At 43.4% G+C, this 18870-nt stretch overlaps 8 protein-coding genes across 14 annotated transcripts; 6 read left to right on the top strand and 2 right to left on the bottom strand.

Annotated features, from left to right (window-relative positions):
* The first annotated feature begins 133 nt into the window (after window positions 1–133).
* Window positions 134–1861, top strand: LOC108087124 (serine protease snake). The gene is given in 7 exon segments (XM_017184320.2): window positions 134–463; window positions 521–693; window positions 937–1079; window positions 1147–1300; window positions 1302–1383; window positions 1444–1601; window positions 1662–1861. Coding segments are annotated over 7 exon segments (1200 nt in total). The 5' UTR covers window positions 134–147; the 3' UTR covers window positions 1836–1861.
* Window positions 1862–1892: 31 nt separating this feature from the next.
* LOC108087122 (serine protease snake) lies at window positions 1893–4691 on the bottom strand. 4 transcript variants are annotated; one of them, XM_017184315.1, is made up of 5 exons: window positions 4678–4691; window positions 3485–3630; window positions 3047–3427; window positions 2633–2894; window positions 1893–2580 (listed from the first exon to the last, which is right to left on the bottom strand). In XM_017184315.1, exons 2-5 carry the CDS (start codon window positions 3570–3572, stop codon window positions 1995–1997), a joined length of 1317 nt encoding a protein of 438 aa, XP_017039804.1. In that variant the 5' UTR covers window positions 3573–3630; window positions 4678–4691; the 3' UTR covers window positions 1893–1994. The 4 variants fall into 4 exon arrangements, with proteins under 4 accessions (XP_017039804.1, XP_017039802.1, XP_017039803.1 ...); XM_017184313.1 differs by lacking the exon at window positions 4678–4691 and adding an exon at window positions 4643–4672; XM_017184314.1 differs by lacking the exon at window positions 4678–4691 and adding an exon at window positions 4638–4668.
* On the top strand, window positions 3689–6056 carry LOC108087123 (serine protease snake). 2 transcript variants are annotated; one of them, XM_017184319.2, is made up of 6 exons: window positions 3689–4147; window positions 4235–4550; window positions 4797–4906; window positions 5085–5502; window positions 5704–5833; window positions 5891–6055. In XM_017184319.2, exons 1-6 carry the CDS (start codon window positions 4002–4004, stop codon window positions 5974–5976), a joined length of 1206 nt encoding a protein of 401 aa, XP_017039808.1. In that variant the 5' UTR covers window positions 3689–4001; the 3' UTR covers window positions 5977–6055. The 2 variants fall into 2 exon arrangements, with proteins under 2 accessions (XP_017039808.1, XP_017039807.1); XM_017184318.2 differs by having other exon boundaries at window positions 3689–4550; window positions 5891–6056.
* Window positions 6057–6199: 143 nt separating this feature from the next.
* LOC108087128 (small lysine-rich protein 1) lies at window positions 6200–6682 on the top strand. The gene is made up of 2 exons (XM_017184325.2): window positions 6200–6393; window positions 6451–6682. Exons 1-2 carry the CDS (start codon window positions 6202–6204, stop codon window positions 6517–6519), a joined length of 261 nt encoding a protein of 86 aa, XP_017039814.1. The 5' UTR covers window positions 6200–6201; the 3' UTR covers window positions 6520–6682.
* Window positions 6683–6829: 147 nt separating this feature from the next.
* Window positions 6830–9532, top strand: LOC108087118 (heat shock 70 kDa protein cognate 2). Its single transcript, XM_017184299.2, has 2 exons — window positions 6830–7203; window positions 7615–9532. Exons 1-2 carry the CDS (start codon window positions 7030–7032, stop codon window positions 9340–9342), a joined length of 1902 nt encoding a protein of 633 aa, XP_017039788.1. The 5' UTR covers window positions 6830–7029; the 3' UTR covers window positions 9343–9532.
* Window positions 9533–9916: 384 nt separating this feature from the next.
* LOC108087126 lies at window positions 9917–11565 on the top strand. Of its 2 annotated transcripts, XM_017184321.2 has the most exons (5): window positions 9917–10086; window positions 10263–10517; window positions 10578–10910; window positions 10969–11294; window positions 11366–11556. In XM_017184321.2, the coding sequence occupies exons 1-5, from the start codon at window positions 9928–9930 to the stop codon at window positions 11457–11459; spliced, it is 1167 nt and encodes a 388-aa protein (XP_017039810.1). In that variant the 5' UTR covers window positions 9917–9927; the 3' UTR covers window positions 11460–11556. The 2 variants fall into 2 exon arrangements, with proteins under 2 accessions (XP_017039810.1, XP_017039811.1); XM_017184322.2 differs by lacking the exon at window positions 9917–10086 and having other exon boundaries at window positions 10490–10517; window positions 10568–10910; window positions 11366–11565.
* A 108-nt stretch (window positions 11566–11673) lies between these two features.
* LOC108087120 (methanethiol oxidase) lies at window positions 11674–13853 on the bottom strand. The gene is made up of 6 exons (XM_017184302.1): window positions 13817–13853; window positions 13548–13711; window positions 12789–13258; window positions 12229–12721; window positions 12046–12171; window positions 11674–11971 (listed from the first exon to the last, which is right to left on the bottom strand). The coding sequence occupies exons 1-6, from the start codon at window positions 13827–13829 to the stop codon at window positions 11777–11779; spliced, it is 1461 nt and encodes a 486-aa protein (XP_017039791.1). The 5' UTR covers window positions 13830–13853; the 3' UTR covers window positions 11674–11776.
* A 522-nt stretch (window positions 13854–14375) lies between these two features.
* Window positions 14376–18827, top strand: LOC108087313 (DNA damage-binding protein 1). Of its 2 annotated transcripts, XM_043209109.1 has the most exons (7): window positions 14376–14599; window positions 14742–15153; window positions 15261–16185; window positions 16253–16604; window positions 16726–17916; window positions 17993–18393; window positions 18455–18827. In XM_043209109.1, the coding sequence occupies exons 1-7, from the start codon at window positions 14539–14541 to the stop codon at window positions 18533–18535; spliced, it is 3423 nt and encodes a 1140-aa protein (XP_043065044.1). In that variant the 5' UTR covers window positions 14376–14538; the 3' UTR covers window positions 18536–18827. The 2 variants fall into 2 exon arrangements, with proteins under 2 accessions (XP_043065044.1, XP_017040124.2); XM_017184635.2 differs by lacking the exon at window positions 18455–18827 and having other exon boundaries at window positions 16726–17921; window positions 17997–18113.
* The last annotated feature ends 43 nt before the right edge of the window (window positions 18828–18870 follow it).

Raw genomic sequence — 18870 nt, 5'->3', positions numbered from 1 at the left:
TCTGAGAAAAGTAATTTTAATAAACTTCTGAATTTCTCACTTGACATTTATAGAAGAGGCTTCAGATTGAGGCTCTGGTTTTAGAGACGAAATCTTTGTGAGCAATTCATTCGGCTATCGGAAGCCCGCGAGAGTAGACATCAAAAGATGAGATCGCAAAATTGCTTGCTTCTTGAGTTCGGGTTAATTTTAGTGTCGTCAGTTGTATCTTCCAGTCCGCAAAACTATTATTATAATGGATATATTCCCCCGTATGTTTCGATTGATCGTTACGGCAATTGCCAGGCACACGATCGTCCTTTGGCTGGAAAATGTGTGAAATACATGGATTGCATAAGTGCTCTGCAATCTGTTCCCAGAGTAACGCCCTTATTTTGTCCATCATCGTGGCCAAATCAGTTCGTTTGTTGTCCACATGGCGGATACTTGATTGAGGCACCCAGAGTGTCAAAGAGCGAAGAAGGTGCGTGTGGAAACCCTTTGCTTATTCGGAAATTAAGAGACTAACTATATTTTGTAGCTTGTGCAAACGCCTACCCAAGAGTTCATCCGAAACGTCGTCGACGTCGCAGACATTCTACCTCTAAACAAGATCAAGTGGAAGTAGTTGAGCCAATTATACAAAAGCGCAATCAGAGCGATAATTTCTTAGTGGGTGGCAGACTCACCCATGCTGATGAATATCCCTATATGGTGAGTCAAAAATATTTTGCCAAAATATAGGGAAATGCCAAAATTGAAAAAATAAAAAGATTCGTTATAATCGTTACAGAATTATGATTTATAAAGAAAATTGTTTATAAAAATTTGATTTTTCTTCCGAACTATTAAATTGTATCGTTTTTCATTTAATCTATTTCACAGAAAACTAAAATAGATAAAATATATTGTGTTACCGAAATGTTTTACAATTTTTGTTTATTTACTTGCTTATAGTGCGCCCTCGGTTGGCCCTCCCGCGAACATAGATGGATTCATTCGCATGGTTCGAGCAGACGGCGGTATAGTTTCAACTGTGGCTGCGTCATGATTTCCCACTGGTTCGCCATAACGGCAGCCCACTGTGCCAGCGTCGGCGGGTGGGCAAAAAAGAAAAAGAAAAATGTAAATACTCGAAATGCAAATGGGTTTCTTCCAAACGAACAGGGAACCCCCGTCTGTGGCGTTGGTTGGTGGCGTTGAGTTGAACGGCGGTCGCGGGCAGCTCATCGAAATCAAGCAGATTACCAAACACCCGCACTTCGATGAGGAGACTCTATCCAACGATTTGGCGGTGGTCAAGTTGGCCAGGAGATCCCACAAAAAAAGTGGCCTGTCTGTGGAACGAGGAATCTCTGCCTGAAGGTCCATTGACTGCCCTGGGTTATGGACAGACCAAGTTCGGTTGGTATTTTTTTTACTTTAAAGTTACGTTTATAATAATTATTTTTAAATCTTAATTAGCTGGTCCACATTCTAACCAACTGCTGCAAATTCTGCTGTATCCTTTGAACATTCAACAATGCCACAGATATTTGAAAAGTGAAGACAAGTTAGTTAATGGTTTGGGATCGGGACAACTATGTGCGGGCGATTACTCTGGGAATATGGATACTTGTCAGGTATGCAGAATATACTATCTAGTTTAATTTAAATATTATTCTAGAACGTTTGTTATTAAGGGCGATTCTGGAGGACCCTTGCTACTTCACAGTCATATGCGACATCAGCATCACCGTATTTCATATGTGGTTGGATTAACTTCTTTTGGAGGAGCCTGTGCGAGTGGAGAGCCGGGAGTTTATGTGCGAATATCTCACTACATTCAGTGGATTGAAGAGCAGGTGTGGTCATAACCCACCCCTTTACAAAACAATTTTAAATAGATAAATAATAATGTATTAAAATTTCTGAAGTGTTACAGATGTTTGCTTAAACAGTTTTTAAAGCGAATGTAAAAAAATAAAGTGATCTTAGCTATGATTAAAATAAATTAGATAAATAAAATTAAAGTGTCAATGCTGCTTGAAGGCAATCTTCTCAATCCAATCCAAGTAGCTATATATCCTGGTATAAACACCCGGAGCATTCGGAGCTGCACAGAACTTTCCGAAGGAGGTGATGCCCACCACGAAGGCCACGCAATTGTGCTCCGGCAGGACAGCATGGATGGGACCACCGGAATCCCCCTGGCAGGTGTCCTTGCCTCCCGGCAAATACCCAGCACAGAACTGACCCTCGATGATTCCCCTCGGCAGGCGTCGCTCCTTCCGATAGATTTCCTTGCAGCGCTTCTGGGGAATCACATCCAAGTCCACCTGTCGCAGGATGTTCGACTTGGCGCCCAGGAACTCGGTGCGTCCCCATCCGGCTGCCACAACAGTGGGAATTCGGAGCTCAGGAAGTTGCCACAAGCAGGCAGGACGAACCTGATCGGAAAACCTGGCCCTCCTGGTCAACTTGAGCAGCGCAATATCATGGTAATAGGCAGAGGATCGATATTTCGGATGCAGCACGATAATCAGGATCTTGATGTCCTGCTGGGCAGAGCTGGTTTCATTCAACTGGCGTGCTCCCAATCTCACCATATCCGGTGGTTTGCTGTGGAAACAAAGGAGATCGGTTGAGTGCCTCGTTATACACTGCAACTTACCTACCCGAGGTGGCACAATGGGCGGCGGTCAGGACGTACAGCTCACTAACCAGGGCTCCACCGCAGCCCCACTTGATGTCCACTTCCTTGCTGCCACTTCCCTGCGTCCATCCCAAGGCGGCCATGTGGGGGAATAATCCGTGTCTGGTGGGAGTTCCACCCACAATCAAGGGAACACTCGGCACGCACTGCTTTCCGGAGAAGATCCTTCCGGTGTCCGCCAATTGAAGTCTTCTGGTGGCTGCATTGTATTCCTGGCATTCTATTGAAGAATATAGAAAAAAAATTTATATTATTTAAACCACAATGATTAAGTCTTGGATACGATGGGGTCATGGATCTTTAATTAACTATAAATGGAAACATATATAACACGAAAATAGAATATTAATATAAAATTGTTTTAAAACCTACTGGTGGCACTTATCCGCTGTGAAAGGACATGCTTGTCAGCCAAAGGACAACAAATCACGGGCACATTGTTCCGATGGGTGCAGATATCGATGCGGGTGCCATGCACTCGGTATTCCCGAATGACATGGAGACACTGGTAGGCCAGGATGCAATAGCCACTCCTTCCATCGAAACTTCGCCGGCAAAAGGATCCTTCGTGAAGTCCTTCGTGAACAGAACTCCTCACCTCGCTGTCGTCGCCGAACTTTAAATAGCTTTCCTCCGCCTCAACATTCTGATCATCTACATCCTCTCTTGTGGGAGCCACCGGCTGCTCTTCCCAGAGTTCAGGAAATGTGAACTTGGTGGTTTGGTAGTTTATTATTTCCAGGGCATCGAGAGCTGTCAGGAATTGAATTGAAAAGTAAAAGAAAAAATTGATATATATTAAATACTTACCCAAAAGACGTTGGGGGTTTAATATCAAATGCAAGAATGTCAATTGAAGATGTATATTCGAATTTATTATCATTCTATTTATAGACATTTAGTTTGCTTCATAGTTTGTTTTTGAAGGCTTATTCCAAATAAGAAGTTTCAATGAACTGTAAACAACAAAGTAATTTTGTTTAATTAAAAGCTAATTAAGTACAGCAAATCACTTTCTTTGTTTTGTATTTTCATACACAACAATTGCTACTTAGAATTGTATATAAAACGATTGTTTATATTATTGCTGAAATACGCTGGCGTATCTACAATATTTCAGCCACCACTGTTTGCAAAACAAACCCTTGCCTGTCTGTGTTTTGCTTTTTTGTTTAATGTATTTTTATTAATTAATGCGGGCGCTCAATTATAAATTCGGCTGAATTTCAATAAAACTGTTTGCCTGCGCTGTGTTTCTTTTCGCACATTGTGGATTGGAAGACGCCAGTCGGAATAAATCGGTCAATGGAGTAAGACCTGCACGGAGATGTCGGATCTGAAGAGACCTTGTCTTTGGCTAGCCTTTTGCTGTCTATCGTTCGGAGTTCGCGTGGAGGCGCAGTGGGATTTTCCCAATCCCAATAACGAACCCAATCCGTATCCAAATCCGGAGGCGGAGGCGGATCCAAGCAGGTGGGGCTACAACAACAACTACAATAGCAACTACGGTTACGAAGGTCAGTGGCCGCCGGGTTATTTTAACAACTACGGATATTATAGACCCCCGCCGCCACCGCCTCCTCCGCCCTGTGGGAGACCACCACCCGGACCACCGCCACCGGGTCCTCCGCCACCAGGTCCTCCGCCCGGTTGTCCAGGGGGACCACCGCCTCCTCCTCCGCCACATCGCCGGGAAAACCACAGATGGAAGCCCCGTCGCCCACCGCCCAACCATCACCGGAATTTCCACAACATCTTCCTGAGCACCGAACGCAAAGTGGATGGGGAAAACTACAACAAGACCGCGGAAACGGAGGATCTGCATGACGATTTCAATGGTCGATCCATCGTGGCTCCAGGGCAGTATCCCCACATGGTCAGTATGTGTATGCGGATGCACTCCGAGCAAAAATCAAATATCAACTCAATAAAAAACAAAGCAAAATAAAAATAAAAGCCACACAAAACCGGAATCGGGGAAACGCCAAAGTACCGCCGCTCACCACACAAACACGACTAAAACCCAATAGCTGACAGCTGACTGGCAAATCGAAGCCCTAAACCAACCGCACCATATGATAACAGTTACTTAGCTGATCTTAACTCTCTTTTTTGATCCCAGGCCGCTCTGGGATTCCGGAATGAGAACAACGAAATCGACTACAAATGCGGAGGAAGTCTGATCAGTGAGTACTTCGTGCTCACCGCCGCTCACTGTTTGACTACTCACGGGTAAGCTTTTGCTAATACTCATAGTCCGTGAGTTTATTTCCCCAGTTTGAGTGATTTTCGAAAACAAAACATATACGATCTCTATAGAAAAAGTTGTAGTATTAGAAACACAACGTATTTTAACATTATGGGGTTATAAAATTTTAAATCATAATAACCCAATGAAATACCTTTTTAGCACCGCTCCCGACGTGGTGAAAATAGGAGACATTAAACTGAAGGAATGGGAGGACGATGTGACTCCCCAGAAACGTAGAGTGGCTAAAACTTATGTGCATCCCCTGTACAACTCCACCCTGAACTACCATGATATCGGACTTATCCAATTGAACCGACCGGTGGAATACACTTGGTTTGTGAAACCAGCTCGGTTGTGGCCCAAAAACGATATTCCCTATGGAAAGCTGCACACCATGGGCTATGGATCGACTGGATTCGCCCAGCCCCAGACCAACATACTCACGGAACTGGATCTATCGGAGGTGCCTGTGGATCAGTGCAACACCAGTCTGCCCGCCGATGATGGATCTCCTCAGGGAATTCTCACCAGTCAGATATGCGCTCATGACTACGAGAAAAATAGAGATACCTGCCAGGTAAGAGTTTTAAATTAAAAGTCTACATTTATAAAAACATTCCAATATTTACTAAGCTATAATTGGGAATATATCTGTTTAAAATATTTAATATCCGGATTGGGATGATAATGTTCCTTCGCTTCTTTGTGGAATACCTTTTTTATTATTGATTGTTGGTTTTTTTATATAAAATGTTATCTTTAAAAACATTTTGAATAGGGTGATTCTGGAGGACCTCTACAGTTGAACTTGGAGCGACGTCGTCGTCGTCATCGAAGTCGAAGACACTACCGCTACTATATCGTTGGCATCACTTCCTATGGAGCCTATTGTCGCAGTGAATTTCCAGGTTAGTTAATTTTCAAATATAAATCAAATCAAATAATACAAATAAATTACTTGTTAGGTGTTTACACACGGATTTCTTCCTATATCGACTGGATAGCATCTATAGTTTGGCCTGATCACTATAAAGAGTTTATGAATCAATAAAAATAGACTCCAATAAAGTAAAGTGCAATCAAAATATGTTGGATTTAAAGATATTTAATATAGTTATGACGCATCACTCTGGTTATTGTTTGTTGTTATTCTAATTTTGTTATTTTCACTACATACTTACGATTACATGATTTAGTTGCCAGGCAGCGCAAATAACAGATACTTTTTGTCATTATCAAAACAACTAGCTTTATTTAAAGAGCTTAACATTTATAAATGGTTGGAAAAAGCAAAAAGAAGCGTAATAGCAAAGATTCCACATCCAGTAATGCTGGAAGTGGCGAGGGTGAGGAGAAGAAGAAGAAAGAAGGCGGCAAGAAGAAAGGGGGCGTGGGAAAATCCATTGGCTGCGATATTTTCAATGACGCCGCCATGGAAAATGCCTACTATGTGTGCCACAATGTGCAGGTGAGCTTTTATTTTTGTTCAATGCAGTGCCATTTCATTATTAAATTCTGTTTATAGGATGTTCTTAAATCGAGAGGATTCGCCTGGCCAGATGGACAGAAAAAGAAGAAGAAGGGAAAGCGATAGGACGTGATACTTAAGTGCATTCCAGGTTGGGTTGGAAACTTGAAGAATTCCAACTGTTTCACCTTAACGAATTTTTTTTTCCTGGATACGCTGGATACACTTTTAACTGAATTAACTGAATAACGGTTACCTAAATAACGGGAATCTTTCTTGTTTAATGTTGCTTAAGCGAAAGTTTTTCCCCCTTGGCCTCCATAAAAAACAGAGCGTACATGCTCATATTTATTTTAATAAAACCAAAACAAGGCGTCATCGATTAATAGCAAACAATTCCAAAAACGCAGCCTGCTCAAAGTTAAACGTCAGTGGCAAGCATTTCTAGAGCACACATTTCAATCTACAAACACATTTTCGAATTCGGCGTGTGAAAAATATAGAGAAGCAAAATTTAATTCGTTTCGGCTGCACCATAAATATAGGAGCAACAATCGGACGAATCTCAGTCTAAAATCAGCAGTAGTGGCTGCCACAACTAAATTGGTGAAGAGTTAGTATCGTAAACATATTAAAATGGTGAAGGCACCGGCAATTGGAATCGATTTGGGAACCACCTATTCCTGTGTGGGAGTTTGGCAGAACAGCAAGGTGGAAATCATTGCAAATGACCAGGGAAATCGAACCACGCCCTCCTATGTGGCATTCAACGACACGGAGCGACTAATTGGCGATGCGGCCAAGAATCAGGTAAGTCGATATCCCCATTAGGATTGCCCAAATACGCCGATCGAGAACCGATATGGCCAGGTGTGGATATCTGACAGTAATTATGTGATGTGAGTGATTTAATTGGCATTCCCATGTGTTCATACTTAAATAAAAGCGAGAGCGCCGGAAAATGTAGGTGGATGGGCGTATCAACACATACATATATGGCGGATATTGAATTTATAAAAGTGATATATCTTAAAACTATAATAAATATTATACTCAAGAGACAGAAAGAACTCTTTAATTTGTCGATAGTCTTTTAAATCGAAAAAGTGACAACAGCATTTTAAAAATAAATTAGTGGATTTTATACACTTTAAAAATTAAAAAACAAATAAAATAAATAAAATATATATTTAAATTTACCAACTTTCCCTTTTCCCCTAGGTCGCTATGAACTCGAAGAACACGGTTTTCGATGCCAAGCGCCTGATTGGCCGCAAATACAACGACAAGAAAATCCAGGAGGACCTGAAGCTCTGGCCCTTCAAGGTGACCAACGAGGGTGGCAAACCCAAGATCGAGGTGGAGTTCAAGGGTGAACGGAAGCGCTTTGCCCCCGAGGAAATCAGCTCGATGGTCTTGACCAAAATGCGCGAGATTGCCGAGGTTTACTTGGGTGCCAAAGTGAAGGATGCAGTGATCACGGTGCCTGCCTACTTCAACGATAGCCAGCGGCAGGCTACCAAGGATGCGGGTTCAATTGCTGGGCTGAATGTCCTGAGGATCATCAATGAACCCACGGCAGCTGCTTTGGCCTACGGATTGGATAAGAACCTCAAGGGCGAGCGGAATGTCCTGATTTTCGACTTGGGCGGTGGCACCTTTGATGTCTCCATTCTGACCATCGATGAGGGTTCCCTGTTCGAGGTGAAGGCCACGGCAGGAGACACCCACTTGGGTGGCGAGGACTTCGACAATCGGTTGGTCAACCACTTTGCAGAGGAGTTCAAGCGGAAGCACAAGGCGGATATCAAGGGAAATGCCAGGGCTTTGAGGCGTTTGAGAACAGCTTGTGAGAGGGCCAAAAGGACCTTGTCTTCGAGCACGGAGGCATCCTTGGAAATAGATGCTTTGCATGAGGGAATCGATTTCTATTCGAAGATTTCCAGGGCTCGTTTCGAGGAGCTGAACATGGATCTGTTTCGATCCACCATGCAACCGGTGGAGAGAGCTTTAAACGATGCCAAGATGGAGAAGAAGGCCATCCATGATGTGGTTTTAGTTGGCGGCTCAACGCGTATTCCCAAGATCCAGAAACTCCTGCAGGACTTGTTCAACGGCAAGCAGTTGAATCTCTCGATTAATCCTGATGAAGCTGTGGCCTATGGCGCCGCCGTTCAGGCAGCCATTCTCACGGGAGTGGGAAGTTCCCAGATCCAGGATCTCCTCCTGGTCGATGTGGCTCCCCTTTCGCTGGGCATCGAAACAGCTGGTGGGGTGATGACCAAGTTGGTGGAGCGGAATGCGAGGATTCCCTGCAAGCAGCAGCAGATCTTCACCACCTACAGTGACAATCAGAATGCGGTTACCATTCAGGTTTACGAAGGCGAACGCGCCATGACCAAGGATAACAACCTACTGGGCACCTTTAATCTCACTGGCATTCCGCCAGCTCCTCGAGGAGTTCCCCAAATCGAGGTGGCCTTCGATCTGAATGCGGATGGCATCCTGAATGTGAATGCAAAGGATAGCAGCACTGGGAAATCCGAGAAGATCACCATTACAAATGATAAGGGAAGGCTTTCCAAAGCCGAGATAGATCGAATGCTTTCCGAGGCTGAGAAGTACAAGGTGGAGGATGATCGTCAGAGGGAGCGGGTTCAATCGAGGAACAACTTGGAAGGATATATCTACGGTTGTCGTCAGGCCGTCGAGGAGGCTCCTTCAGGAGTTCTTTCCGAGGCGGAGCGATCCAAGGTGCGCGACAAGTGCTCCTCCGAGACAACCTGGCTGGACAAGAACTCTCTCGCCGAGAAGGAGGAGTACGAGCACCACCTCAAGGAGTGCCAGCGCATCTGCAGTCCCATCATGACGAAGCTCCACGGTGGCGCCAAGGGAAAACAGTCGGCAGGAGCAGCTGGTTCCCATCCCACCGTCGAGGAGGTGGACTAATAGATCCACTTACCTAGAAGATCAAGTCAGTACCATATTTCAAGAACAAATTAAACCATCACTTGGTTGTGAGAAGCTGTTCATCTGGAAGTATTTTTAAAAGTCAACGTATTCAATAGTTTTAAATTACATGGAAATATCTAAATGCCTTTCGTGTCGTAATAATAAAGATATCAAAAGTTATTAAATATTTAGTAAGTCCTAACCCTTATTTAGTTAACTTTATAAATTAATTTGCACTATTTCTGCGGCAAGATAACTCTAACCTTTCTTCAAAGGGATCTTCTTTCCCTTTGGTGCTGCTATGCTACTTTATCCACAATCTAGTGAGAACCAAAAATTTTCTACAAATTCAATTACACATTTCGATTCACAAAGCGGAGGTGCAAGCACCAGCAAGTAAATAGCTTGACTGCAGTGAATCGACTAAACAACATGTTTGGTGTTTAAAAAGTAGGCGTATACAATTTAAATATTTTGCATATTAACCTTATGCACCCCACTGTCAAGCTTTCAAGAGCCGCACGGGTTTACTTGGGTATTTTGGATACCTCAAAGTAGTATCCCCCGGAAAGTCGTTGAGAGATGGCCGTCGCACCGAGTAAACTTTTGGAGGAGCCCCTAAATCGAGTGCATTGCTCCATTTTACATAGTCGACCGGGTCAAAGTTGCACGAAAGCCTTTCTCTGGAATCTGTACCGCAACCATGTGTCCAGTGGGATATACTACTTACCCATGTTGCTGGTCTGTTAGTTATTTGATTTGTGCTTTAAAAATAGTGGCTAATTCGTAATAAAATCAATTTTTTATTGTTAAAAGCATGACGAATGCAACATTATAGATTTAAAAAGCACATTAAAAAGGAAAGTTTTTAAAGTTTTAACAATGGAAAAATAAAAAATTGTTTCCTCTACTTGCAGTTACCTTTGATAATAAACTGGCGGCGTACTTCTAGAAAAATGCTATACGATGTGGTGAAAAACTATGTCCAATGCTCCAGTTTCGGCGCCTGCATCAATGCCATTACATTTTACCTAATGTGCACGGCCAGGCATCTCTATGGAAAATTTGTGTGGCTATTTATACCCTATCTGCCCTGCTACATAGCTTCCCAGCTTAGCTGGCTGATGCCACATCAGACAAGTCACTTTTTTGTGACTGGAATTACCCCCGCAGTAAGAAGTTAAAAGGTTAATTTAATCACAGAAAAAAGAGTATCATCCAGAACATTTCAGACCATGGAAGCCCTAATGAGATATTTTGACGTTGGTTTGGTGCACTCCCGCATGATACAGACTCTGATTTTTATGGTATCCTCTGTGGTGGTCATGCACTATCAGCAGACAAAAAAATACTCTGGTTTTTGGTTTATCCGACCGGCTGTTTTGCCTGAGGATTACAAGGAATGGACGGTTTTTAGCCAAATATGGCAGGGTCTAAAGGATATGAGGTCATATCTGGGCATTGGACTAGCTTTGGATCTTATAAATCCGATTATGAAAAGAAATATAAACCTACTGCGTCCAAAAATGACAAGTTTTCTGACGGGCTACATTGGATTGTTTAAGGTGAAGAAACAGCAAGAGATTTAATAAATTGTATATTTAATACCTTACAATTTTTCAGTTGGTGCAATTGCTGTCGTTAAAATATTTGGAACTGAATAAAGTCAATGTGCTGGCGGCTTTTCTAGGAGGTGTTCCCTTTATCCTACTGCCCAAACGTCTTACCTTTATGTGTTTTGCTGTGGTAACAACAGTGCAAGTAATTTGGCTACAGGTGTGCAAATTAAAAACCAAAAAAAGAACGTTATTGGCTGCGTTGCAAAGGATTCCCTGGTCAAAGATCTTAATACCGAGTTGTCTAGCATACCTGGTACACATATTCTTTTACCACCAAAACCATCTCAACGAGGTTGCTCGGGGTTTTATTGACTGCACATGTGATAGGAAGTAAGTTACTAAAAATCTTAATAAATTATTATGGAAAATATATATATCATATATAACCAATTTATTTTCAGTGGCCAACGATTATTGGATCTGATGAATCTGCCCGATATTAACACCATTCTTGAGACGGTTAATAAGTCCCCCAAAACTTCGTTTTGGTTTTGATTTTTGTCATAGACATATAACAACATTTATTAAACTATGATAGTGCTATCGAGTTTTGTTTTAAATCAATGCACATAAATTAGCATGCTTTTTTTTGTCTAACGTGTTTTGAATCTCTGAATTTGTGAATGGAGAAATTGGAGATGTCTCCTATTCGGAGAATGAATTAAATGGCGATGTCTCCAAAGTAATTATTTATACTTTTGGCGCTAAATTTGATTTAGTTATAAGAATGACTTTATTAAAGATTTTTTAAGGTCATCACTACATGGGTATAACAATTATGACTTTTTAAAAAGATACCGCGAAAGTCTGACTTAGGCATCATTGGCTAGCCAAATGTCAGAAGTGCAATCACCGCCAGGATAACGCATTTCATGGGGCAAACTAGGTCCATAGGGCTCCTTGCCAAAGTCCACCAAGAAGTCCTCATTGAGGGATATGCCTCCATTTACGGTATCCACATCTATTAAAACAATATGACCGCCTTGCGAAACCATTTTAGGATAGAACTAAACAATAATTAAATTAAGAATTACAAATTAATTACAACGTTTTAAAAAAGTACTTTTTTAAAAGATCTCACCTGTTTATCCCAAGGGGAATACAATGATGATGAGACATATAAACGCTTGCCATCCAATGATAACTGCATCATTTGGGGACCTCCTTCCAATCGACGACCTTTTACATAACGAGCTGGGGGTCTTTCCTAAAAACAAAAATCTAGTAGGAAATCCATATGATATATCTTTTTAACTAGAGGTACCTTCAGTTCCCTATCCTCCTTGACAATCACGTTCGGTAAATCACTGCAAATTGCACCTCCTAGGAAGAGCTGACCAGTGAGCTTGGGATTCTCGGGATCGGTAATGTCATATTGCCTCACATCTCCATGTCGCCAGCAGTTGACATAAAGGAATCGATCGTCCAGAGAAATTATAATATCGGAGATCATTCCACCCATCTTTTCCAAGTCTCCACTACCGGTATCAACTAGTTTTTCGGGAATATCTATCACCTTCTTGGCCTCGAACTCATCGGAGTCTGACTTCTTCTTGAAGTAGAACACCTTTGCATTAAGAGCACAACCGACAAATCCTTCGGGTCGCTTGGGATCGTGCAGAAAACGAATCTCCAGAGGAGTTATGCCATCCTCTCCCAGATCGATGGTTTGATAGAGAGTCTGAGTAGACCATTTGTAGAAGTTTAGCCGACAACCGTACTGGGTCATGTCATCAAGATCACCGTTCTTCCAGCCACTAAAAAATTTTAGACATTTATAATCCAATCTTGAAACTTTTCAATTTATTTAATTTGTAGACTTACCGCCTCCATTTATTCGGAGCTCCCCATTCGGAAGAAACCATCACATCGAAATATGGCTGATACCAGAAATCGTAGCCACACAATGCCTTCTTTTCGCCTTTAGTCCAGGTTCCAATGCAGTTAAATTCCGAATCGAATAGGATAAAGTCTCCTTTAGCATATCCTTCTGCATCGCCCATTACGGAAATCATGATGTTTCCATTGGCCAAACAGTGGGTTGTATGGGGACCCGTGACGTTGTGCTTCTTCAACACATCGCCATCGATGGTCTTGATTATCTCTGGTTTTCGGGGATCTTTAACCACATCGAGTATATACACAAAGTCGGAGTTCAAGGCCGGCAATACCAGCTTATCTCTTTTGGGAACGGTTTTGGAATTCTCATCCACATAGTAGCAACTGGAGCAGGCATTCCAGCCAGAGTGATGCAGTTCATCACCTTTTCGGTTCGTAAAGGTGCGGTGAACTATCTAGAAAGCAACAACCAAACCACAAAAAATAAGCATTAACTTTTAGTGCTATGGTTTCAGGAACACATCTAAAATATTATATAAACTTCTACAAAAATTATTTTTAAACTTGATTGATAAATGAAAAATTTATAATGTGTTAGTGTTCTGGCATACATTTTATAGTTATCTGCTTGATTTGTATAAGATTTTGCACGATAACGACTGATAAGCTTTTTGTTTGTTTTGTTAAATATTTTAATATACTTAAACTTGCTCATTAGGCAAACAAATCAGGTAGTTTATTTACCTGGCAGTAGGTGGGGCTCTCGGGATCCACATCCACTGTTGACAGGTAATCTCCGTGTGGTTCATCCAGGTTGGGCTGAACGGTCACCGTATAGAGGAGTTTCTCGCGAGGACCATTTTTCATGGCATCCAGTGGGGTTGCGTAACCAGGTCCCCGACAACAGGCTGCAGAAAAACAATTTAATTATCAAAATTGCTCGGGATTTGTGTTCACTTTATCAAAGATTCGAAGCATGTGCTTGCACTACAAAGTATATTCAAGATTTTTACTTTTGTTGGACATTGCTTGGCGGTTGTTTGTTGATCGAAGAACAGAAGCAAACTGAGTATCATCCGATTTTGAGCGTGAGCTTTATACTCTGTCTCTCTTGCCGGGAATATAGATTGTGTACATTTCTTCGTTGACTCTTCAATTAAGTACCAAGAAAACAGGTTTGCCGGCTTTCTTATCACTAATACTAGTTAGGTCAGTTACACACATTCATTTATTTATAGACTTAAAATACTCTCTCTGAGCGGGAATAAGAAGTAAATATTGATAAGGCTTAACACTGATAGTTCATTCATATATTGAACACATTTTTGTACATTTTTTTTGTTCAATGAATAACAAAATTTTATATTTGATGTTTTTAAAGTCAAGTTATTTTTTAAATGTAAATTTATTTTAAATATTTAACGACAAACTATCGTAAGCGCAATGCGGTGTTGCCACATCGGAGGAAAACGGAGAGCAACGCCTCTCGAGAGAAGCTAATAAGAAAACTGTGTTACCAGCTTTCCCCCAAGAACAATTTCTGCTATCTGACTGAAAGAAAAAATACCAGAAACCTACGGAAACTGTGGGTTTCGAAAAACGCCGATTGCGAGGAAACATTTTAGCGCGTTGCGACGGGACCAGTGAAAAAGCAATCGTAATACGCGTGTTAGCCCGAATTAAAAGTTAACCAACCGCTATTTAATCGAGGGAGTACCGAATTCGGATCCCAGCCATGTCGCATCACTACGTGGTGACGGCGCAAAAGCCGACGGCGGTTGTTGCCTGTTTGACGGGTAAGTGATGGTGTGAAAGGGGGGCGGGGAAGTCTCTATGTGGTCTCCCCGGCAAAAAAGCCGAAAAACAAGCATGTTTGCCGGTCGCCGGATTGCACAAGCCGAAATGTTTGCTAAGCATGGGATTTCTCTTTTCCCGCAGGCAACTTCACCTCGCCCACAGATCTTAATCTGATTATCGCCCGGAATAACCAGGTGGAAATCGATCTGGTTACTCCGGAGGGACTGCGTCCGCTGAAAGAGATCAACATTAATGGCACCATTGCCGTTATGAAGCACTTTCGTCCGCCGGATAGTAACAAGGATCTGCTCTTTATCCTGACGCGCCGCTACAATGTCATGATCCTGGAGGCGCGTATGGTGAACGACGTCATCACGGTGGTTACCAAGGCCAATGGAAACGTATCCGACTCGGTGGGAATTCCTTCCGAGGGCGGAGTCATTGCCGCCATTGATCCCAAGGCAAGGGTCATTGGAATGTGCCTATACCAGGGCTTGTTCACCATCATTCCGATGGATAAGGAGGCCAGCGAGCTGAAGGCCACCAATTTGCGGTAATGCCATATTCAGCATTTAATATAATTTTCTGTTCTTTACTATACAAGCTATTCACTTCTTATTGTTGCAATCCAGCTTATTAACTTTTCTTTTGAACTTCCAGCATGGATGAGCTGAACGTATACGACGTTGAGTTCCTGCACGGTTGCCTCAATCCCACCGTCATTGTCATTCACAAGGACAACGATGGCAGGCACGTCAAGTCGCACGAGATTAACCTGCGCGAGAAGGAGTTCATGAAGATCGCCTGGAAGCAGGACAACGTGGAGACGGAGGCCACCATGCTGATCCCAGTGCCATCACCCATCGGTGGAGTCATCGTCATTGGTCGCGAATCGATTATGTATCACGATGGGAGCAACTACCACGCAGTGGCGCCGCTCACCTTCCGTCAGAGCACCATCAACTGCTACGCTCGTGTGAGCAGCAACGGATTGCGCTACTTGCTGGGCAATATGGATGGCCAGCTGTACATGCTGTTCCTCGGCACCTCGGAAACCAGCAAGGGAGTGACCGTCAAGGACATCAAGGTGGAACAGCTGGGAGAGATCTCTATACCAGAGTGCATTACTTACCTGGACAACGGGTTCCTCTATATCGGAGCTCGTCATGGTGATTCGCAGTTAGTGCGCCTTAATTCGGAGGCCATCGAGGGCTCCTATGTGGTGCCCATTGAAAACTTTACAAATCTGGCTCCGATCCTCGACATTGCCGTAGTGGATCTGGATCGTCAGGGACAGGGTCAGATAATCACTTGCTCGGGCAGTTTCAAGGATGGATCCCTGCGCATCATTCGCATTGGCATTGGCATACAGGAGCACGCTTGTATCGATCTGCCAGGCATCAAGGGAATGTGGTCCTTGAAGGTGGGAGTGGATGACAGTCCGTACGAGAATACTCTGGTGCTGGCATTTGTGGGACACACGAGGATTTTGACCCTCTCCGGCGAAGAGGTAGAAGAGACCGAGATTCCTGGATTCGCCAGCGATCTGCAGACCTTCCTCTGTTCAAATGTGGATTACGATCAGGTGAGTTTCTTCTATCTTGTATCAAATATAAAAATCATCTTCAACTAACGCTTTATCTTTCTTTCAGTTGATTCAAGTGACTTCGGACAGTGTTCGCTTGGTGAAGAGTGACACCAAAGCTCTTGTTGATGAGTGGCGTCCGAAGGGCGATCGTACCATTGGTGTGGTATCCTGCAATGCCACTCAGATTCTGGTGGCCTCTGCATGCGACGTGTTCTACATTGTCATCGAAGATGGAAGCCTTAAGGAGACGTCTCGCAGGACTTTGGCATACGAGGTGGCCTGCCTGGACATAACTCCTTTGGATGAGACGCAAAAGAAGTCTGACTTGGTGGCCGTTGGTTTGTGGACGGATATATCTGCTGTTATCCTTTCGCTACCTGACCTTGAGACCATTTACACTGAAAAACTAAGCGGAGGTGAGCGAAAGAAGAGGTTGATACTTAAGATTTCAGATTATTTACTTAGTTTCGATAATCAAAGCCTAAATTTAGAGTGGAAGATGTATCAAAGATCTAATGAGTATATTTTCTTTTGCAGAGATCATTCCCCGTTCCATTTTGATGACCACCTTTGAGGGAATCCATTATCTGCTATGCGCTCTGGGTGACGGCTCTATGTATTACTTTATTATGGACCAGAAAACCGGGCAGTTGACGGATAAGAAAAAGGTGACTCTCGGCACGCAACCAACCACACTGCGCACCTTCCGGTCGTTATCCACCACGAACGTATTTGCCTGTTCGGATCGTCCCACGGTGATTTACTCATCCAATCACAAGTTGGTATTCTCCAACGTTAATCTGAAGGAGGTGAACCACATGTGCTCTCTGAATGCCCAAGCGTATCCGGATAGCTTGGCGCTGGCCAACAAGAATGCCGTCATTTTGGGCACCATTGATGAGATTCAGAAACTGCATATTAGAACAGTGCCGTTGGGCGAGGGACCACGCCGGATTGCCTACCAGGAGGCATCGCAGACGTTTGCGGTGTCCACGCTTCGTGTCGATGTCCATGGAAGAGGCGGAGCTAAGCCATTGCGGAAAAGTGCCTCCACACAGGCCCAGAACATTACCTGTAGTTCGAATATCTTGCCCAAGCCGGGCGGTGGAAACTCCACAGCTACCAATGCGGAAGTTGGCCAGGAAATCGATGTATACAATCTGCTGGTTATCGATCAAAACACTTTCGAGGTTCTCCATGCCCACCAGTTTGCGGCCCCAGAAACTATATCCTCGCTGATGTCCGCCAAGCTGGGCGATGATCCCAATACCTATTATGTGGTGGCCACATCGTTGGTGATACCAGAGGAACCAGAGCCAAAGGTGGGAAGGATTATCATCTTCCACTATCACGACAACAAGTTGACACAGGTGGCCGAAACAAAAGTGGATGGTACTTGCTATGCCCTGGTTGAATTCAACGGAAAGGTTTTGGCGGGAATCGGAAGTTTTGTGCGTCTGTACGAGTGGACCAACGAGAAGGAGCTGCGCATGGAGTGCAACATTCAGAACATGATTGCTGCCTTGTATTTGAAGGCCAAGGGAGACTTCATCTTGGTTGGAGATCTAATGCGATCCATCACGCTGCTGCAGCATAAGCAGATGGAGGGCATCTTCGTGGAAATTGCCCGCGATTGTGAACCCAAGTGGATGCGAGCCGTCGAGATTCTCGACGATGATACTTTCCTGGGATCCGAGACAAATGGAAATCTGTTCGTGTGCCAAAAAAGATAGGTGAGAAAATCTTAACTAATTTTAAAATTCAATGAGGTTTACTTACGTAACAAATTATATTTTTAACATTTAAAGTGCGGCCACCACCGATGAGGAGCGTCAATTACTGCCGGAGTTGGCCCGCTTCCACTTGGGAGATACTGTGAATGTTTTCCGTCACGGATCCTTGGTGATGCAGAACGTGGGCGAGCGGACAACACCGATAAATGGATGTGTGCTGTACGGAACGTGCAACGGAGCCATTGGAATTGTGACCCAGATACCGCAGGACTTCTACGACTTCCTGCATGGTCTGGAGGAGCGGCTGAAGAAGATCATCAAGTCGGTGGGAAAGATCGAGCACACTTACTACCGCAATTTCCAAATCAACACCAAAGTGGAGCCCAGCGAGGGATTCATCGATGGAGATCTAATCGAGAGCTTTTTGGACTTGAGTCGAGAGAAGATGCGCGATGCCGTTCAGGGATTGGAGGTGGGATTAATTTAACTGAATAATTCCGAATTGGTTTTATATTTTTAAGCATCTTTTTCAGTTAACGCTGAATGGTGAACGAAAGGGTGCGGATGTGGAAGATGTAATCAAGATAGTCGAGGACCTTACGCGCATGCATTAAGGCGACGGGTCACATGTATATAAGTATTGGAAAAGGAACTGTCACGACGCGAATTGTTTGAATGTACATGAAACTTCGATACCATGTATCCCGCTTAACCACATAATTACCCTCTCGAAACTCTTCGTGCTAGATGCTGCGACTGTCGTTCATGCGATGTTTATCGAGTTCCTCCGTTTGTGTTTGCTCGTAAAAAATATTGACAATGTAGCAAAAAAAATTGTTTTATTTGCGCCGCACGCGCTCTTTCAAAGTGGCGCATCATTAATTTAATAAAAAATTTTTAAATGAAGAGAGTGTTTACATTTTTCCATTCACAGGTCTGACTGGATATT

The sequence above is a fragment of the Drosophila ficusphila genome, unplaced genomic scaffold (assembly GCF_018152265.1).
Source record: "Drosophila ficusphila isolate 14025-0441.05 unplaced genomic scaffold, ASM1815226v1 contig_791, whole genome shotgun sequence".
Lineage (NCBI taxonomy): Eukaryota > Metazoa > Arthropoda > Insecta > Diptera > Drosophilidae > Drosophila > Drosophila ficusphila.
Note: the sequence above shows the minus strand (reverse complement) of the source record. Positions and strands in the feature narration are given on the sequence as shown.

Excerpts from the sequence above, each read along its gene's own strand:
- LOC108087128 (XM_017184325.2), top strand. The coding sequence starts at position 6,202 with ATGGTTGGAAAAAGCAAAAAGAAGCGTAATAGCAAAGATTCCACATCC. Across the intron at positions 6,394-6,450 it reads ATGTGTGCCACAATGTGCAG|GATGTTCTTAAATCGAGAGG; the intron begins GTGAGCTTTTAT and ends TTCTGTTTATAG.
- LOC108087122 (XM_017184315.1), bottom strand. The coding sequence starts at position 3,572 with ATGTCTATAAATAGAATGATAATAAATTCGAATATACATCTTCAATTG. Across the intron at positions 3,428-3,484 it reads AAACCCCCAACGTCTTTTGG|CTCTCGATGCCCTGGAAATA; the intron begins GTAAGTATTTAA and ends AATTCCTGACAG. Across the intron at positions 2,581-2,632 it reads CATTGTGCCACCTCGGGTAG|CAAACCACCGGATATGGTGA; the intron begins GTAAGTTGCAGT and ends TTGTTTCCACAG.
- LOC108087313 (XM_043209109.1), top strand. The coding sequence starts at position 14,539 with ATGTCGCATCACTACGTGGTGACGGCGCAAAAGCCGACGGCGGTTGTT. Across the intron at positions 14,600-14,741 it reads GGTTGTTGCCTGTTTGACGG|GCAACTTCACCTCGCCCACA; the intron begins GTAAGTGATGGT and ends CTTTTCCCGCAG. Across the intron at positions 16,186-16,252 it reads CAAATGTGGATTACGATCAG|TTGATTCAAGTGACTTCGGA; the intron begins GTGAGTTTCTTC and ends TCTTTCTTTCAG.
- LOC108087123 (XM_017184318.2), top strand. The coding sequence starts at position 4,002 with ATGTCGGATCTGAAGAGACCTTGTCTTTGGCTAGCCTTTTGCTGTCTA. Across the intron at positions 4,907-5,084 it reads CACTGTTTGACTACTCACGG|CACCGCTCCCGACGTGGTGA; the intron begins GTAAGCTTTTGC and ends ATACCTTTTTAG. Across the intron at positions 5,503-5,703 it reads AAAATAGAGATACCTGCCAG|GGTGATTCTGGAGGACCTCT; the intron begins GTAAGAGTTTTA and ends CATTTTGAATAG.
- LOC108087120 (XM_017184302.1), bottom strand. Across the intron at positions 12,722-12,788 it reads GCTCCGAATAAATGGAGGCG|TGGCTGGAAGAACGGTGATC; the intron begins GTAAGTCTACAA and ends AAAATTTTTTAG. Across the intron at positions 12,172-12,228 it reads AGGAGGATAGGGAACTGAAG|GAAAGACCCCCAGCTCGTTA; the intron begins GTACCTCTAGTT and ends TTTTGTTTTTAG.
- LOC108087118 (XM_017184299.2), top strand. The coding sequence starts at position 7,030 with ATGGTGAAGGCACCGGCAATTGGAATCGATTTGGGAACCACCTATTCC. Across the intron at positions 7,204-7,614 it reads GCGATGCGGCCAAGAATCAG|GTCGCTATGAACTCGAAGAA; the intron begins GTAAGTCGATAT and ends CTTTTCCCCTAG.
- LOC108087126 (XM_017184321.2), top strand. The coding sequence starts at position 9,928 with ATGGCCGTCGCACCGAGTAAACTTTTGGAGGAGCCCCTAAATCGAGTG. Across the intron at positions 10,518-10,577 it reads TGACTGGAATTACCCCCGCA|ACCATGGAAGCCCTAATGAG; the intron begins GTAAGAAGTTAA and ends AGAACATTTCAG. Across the intron at positions 10,911-10,968 it reads GCTACATTGGATTGTTTAAG|TTGGTGCAATTGCTGTCGTT; the intron begins GTGAAGAAACAG and ends ACAATTTTTCAG.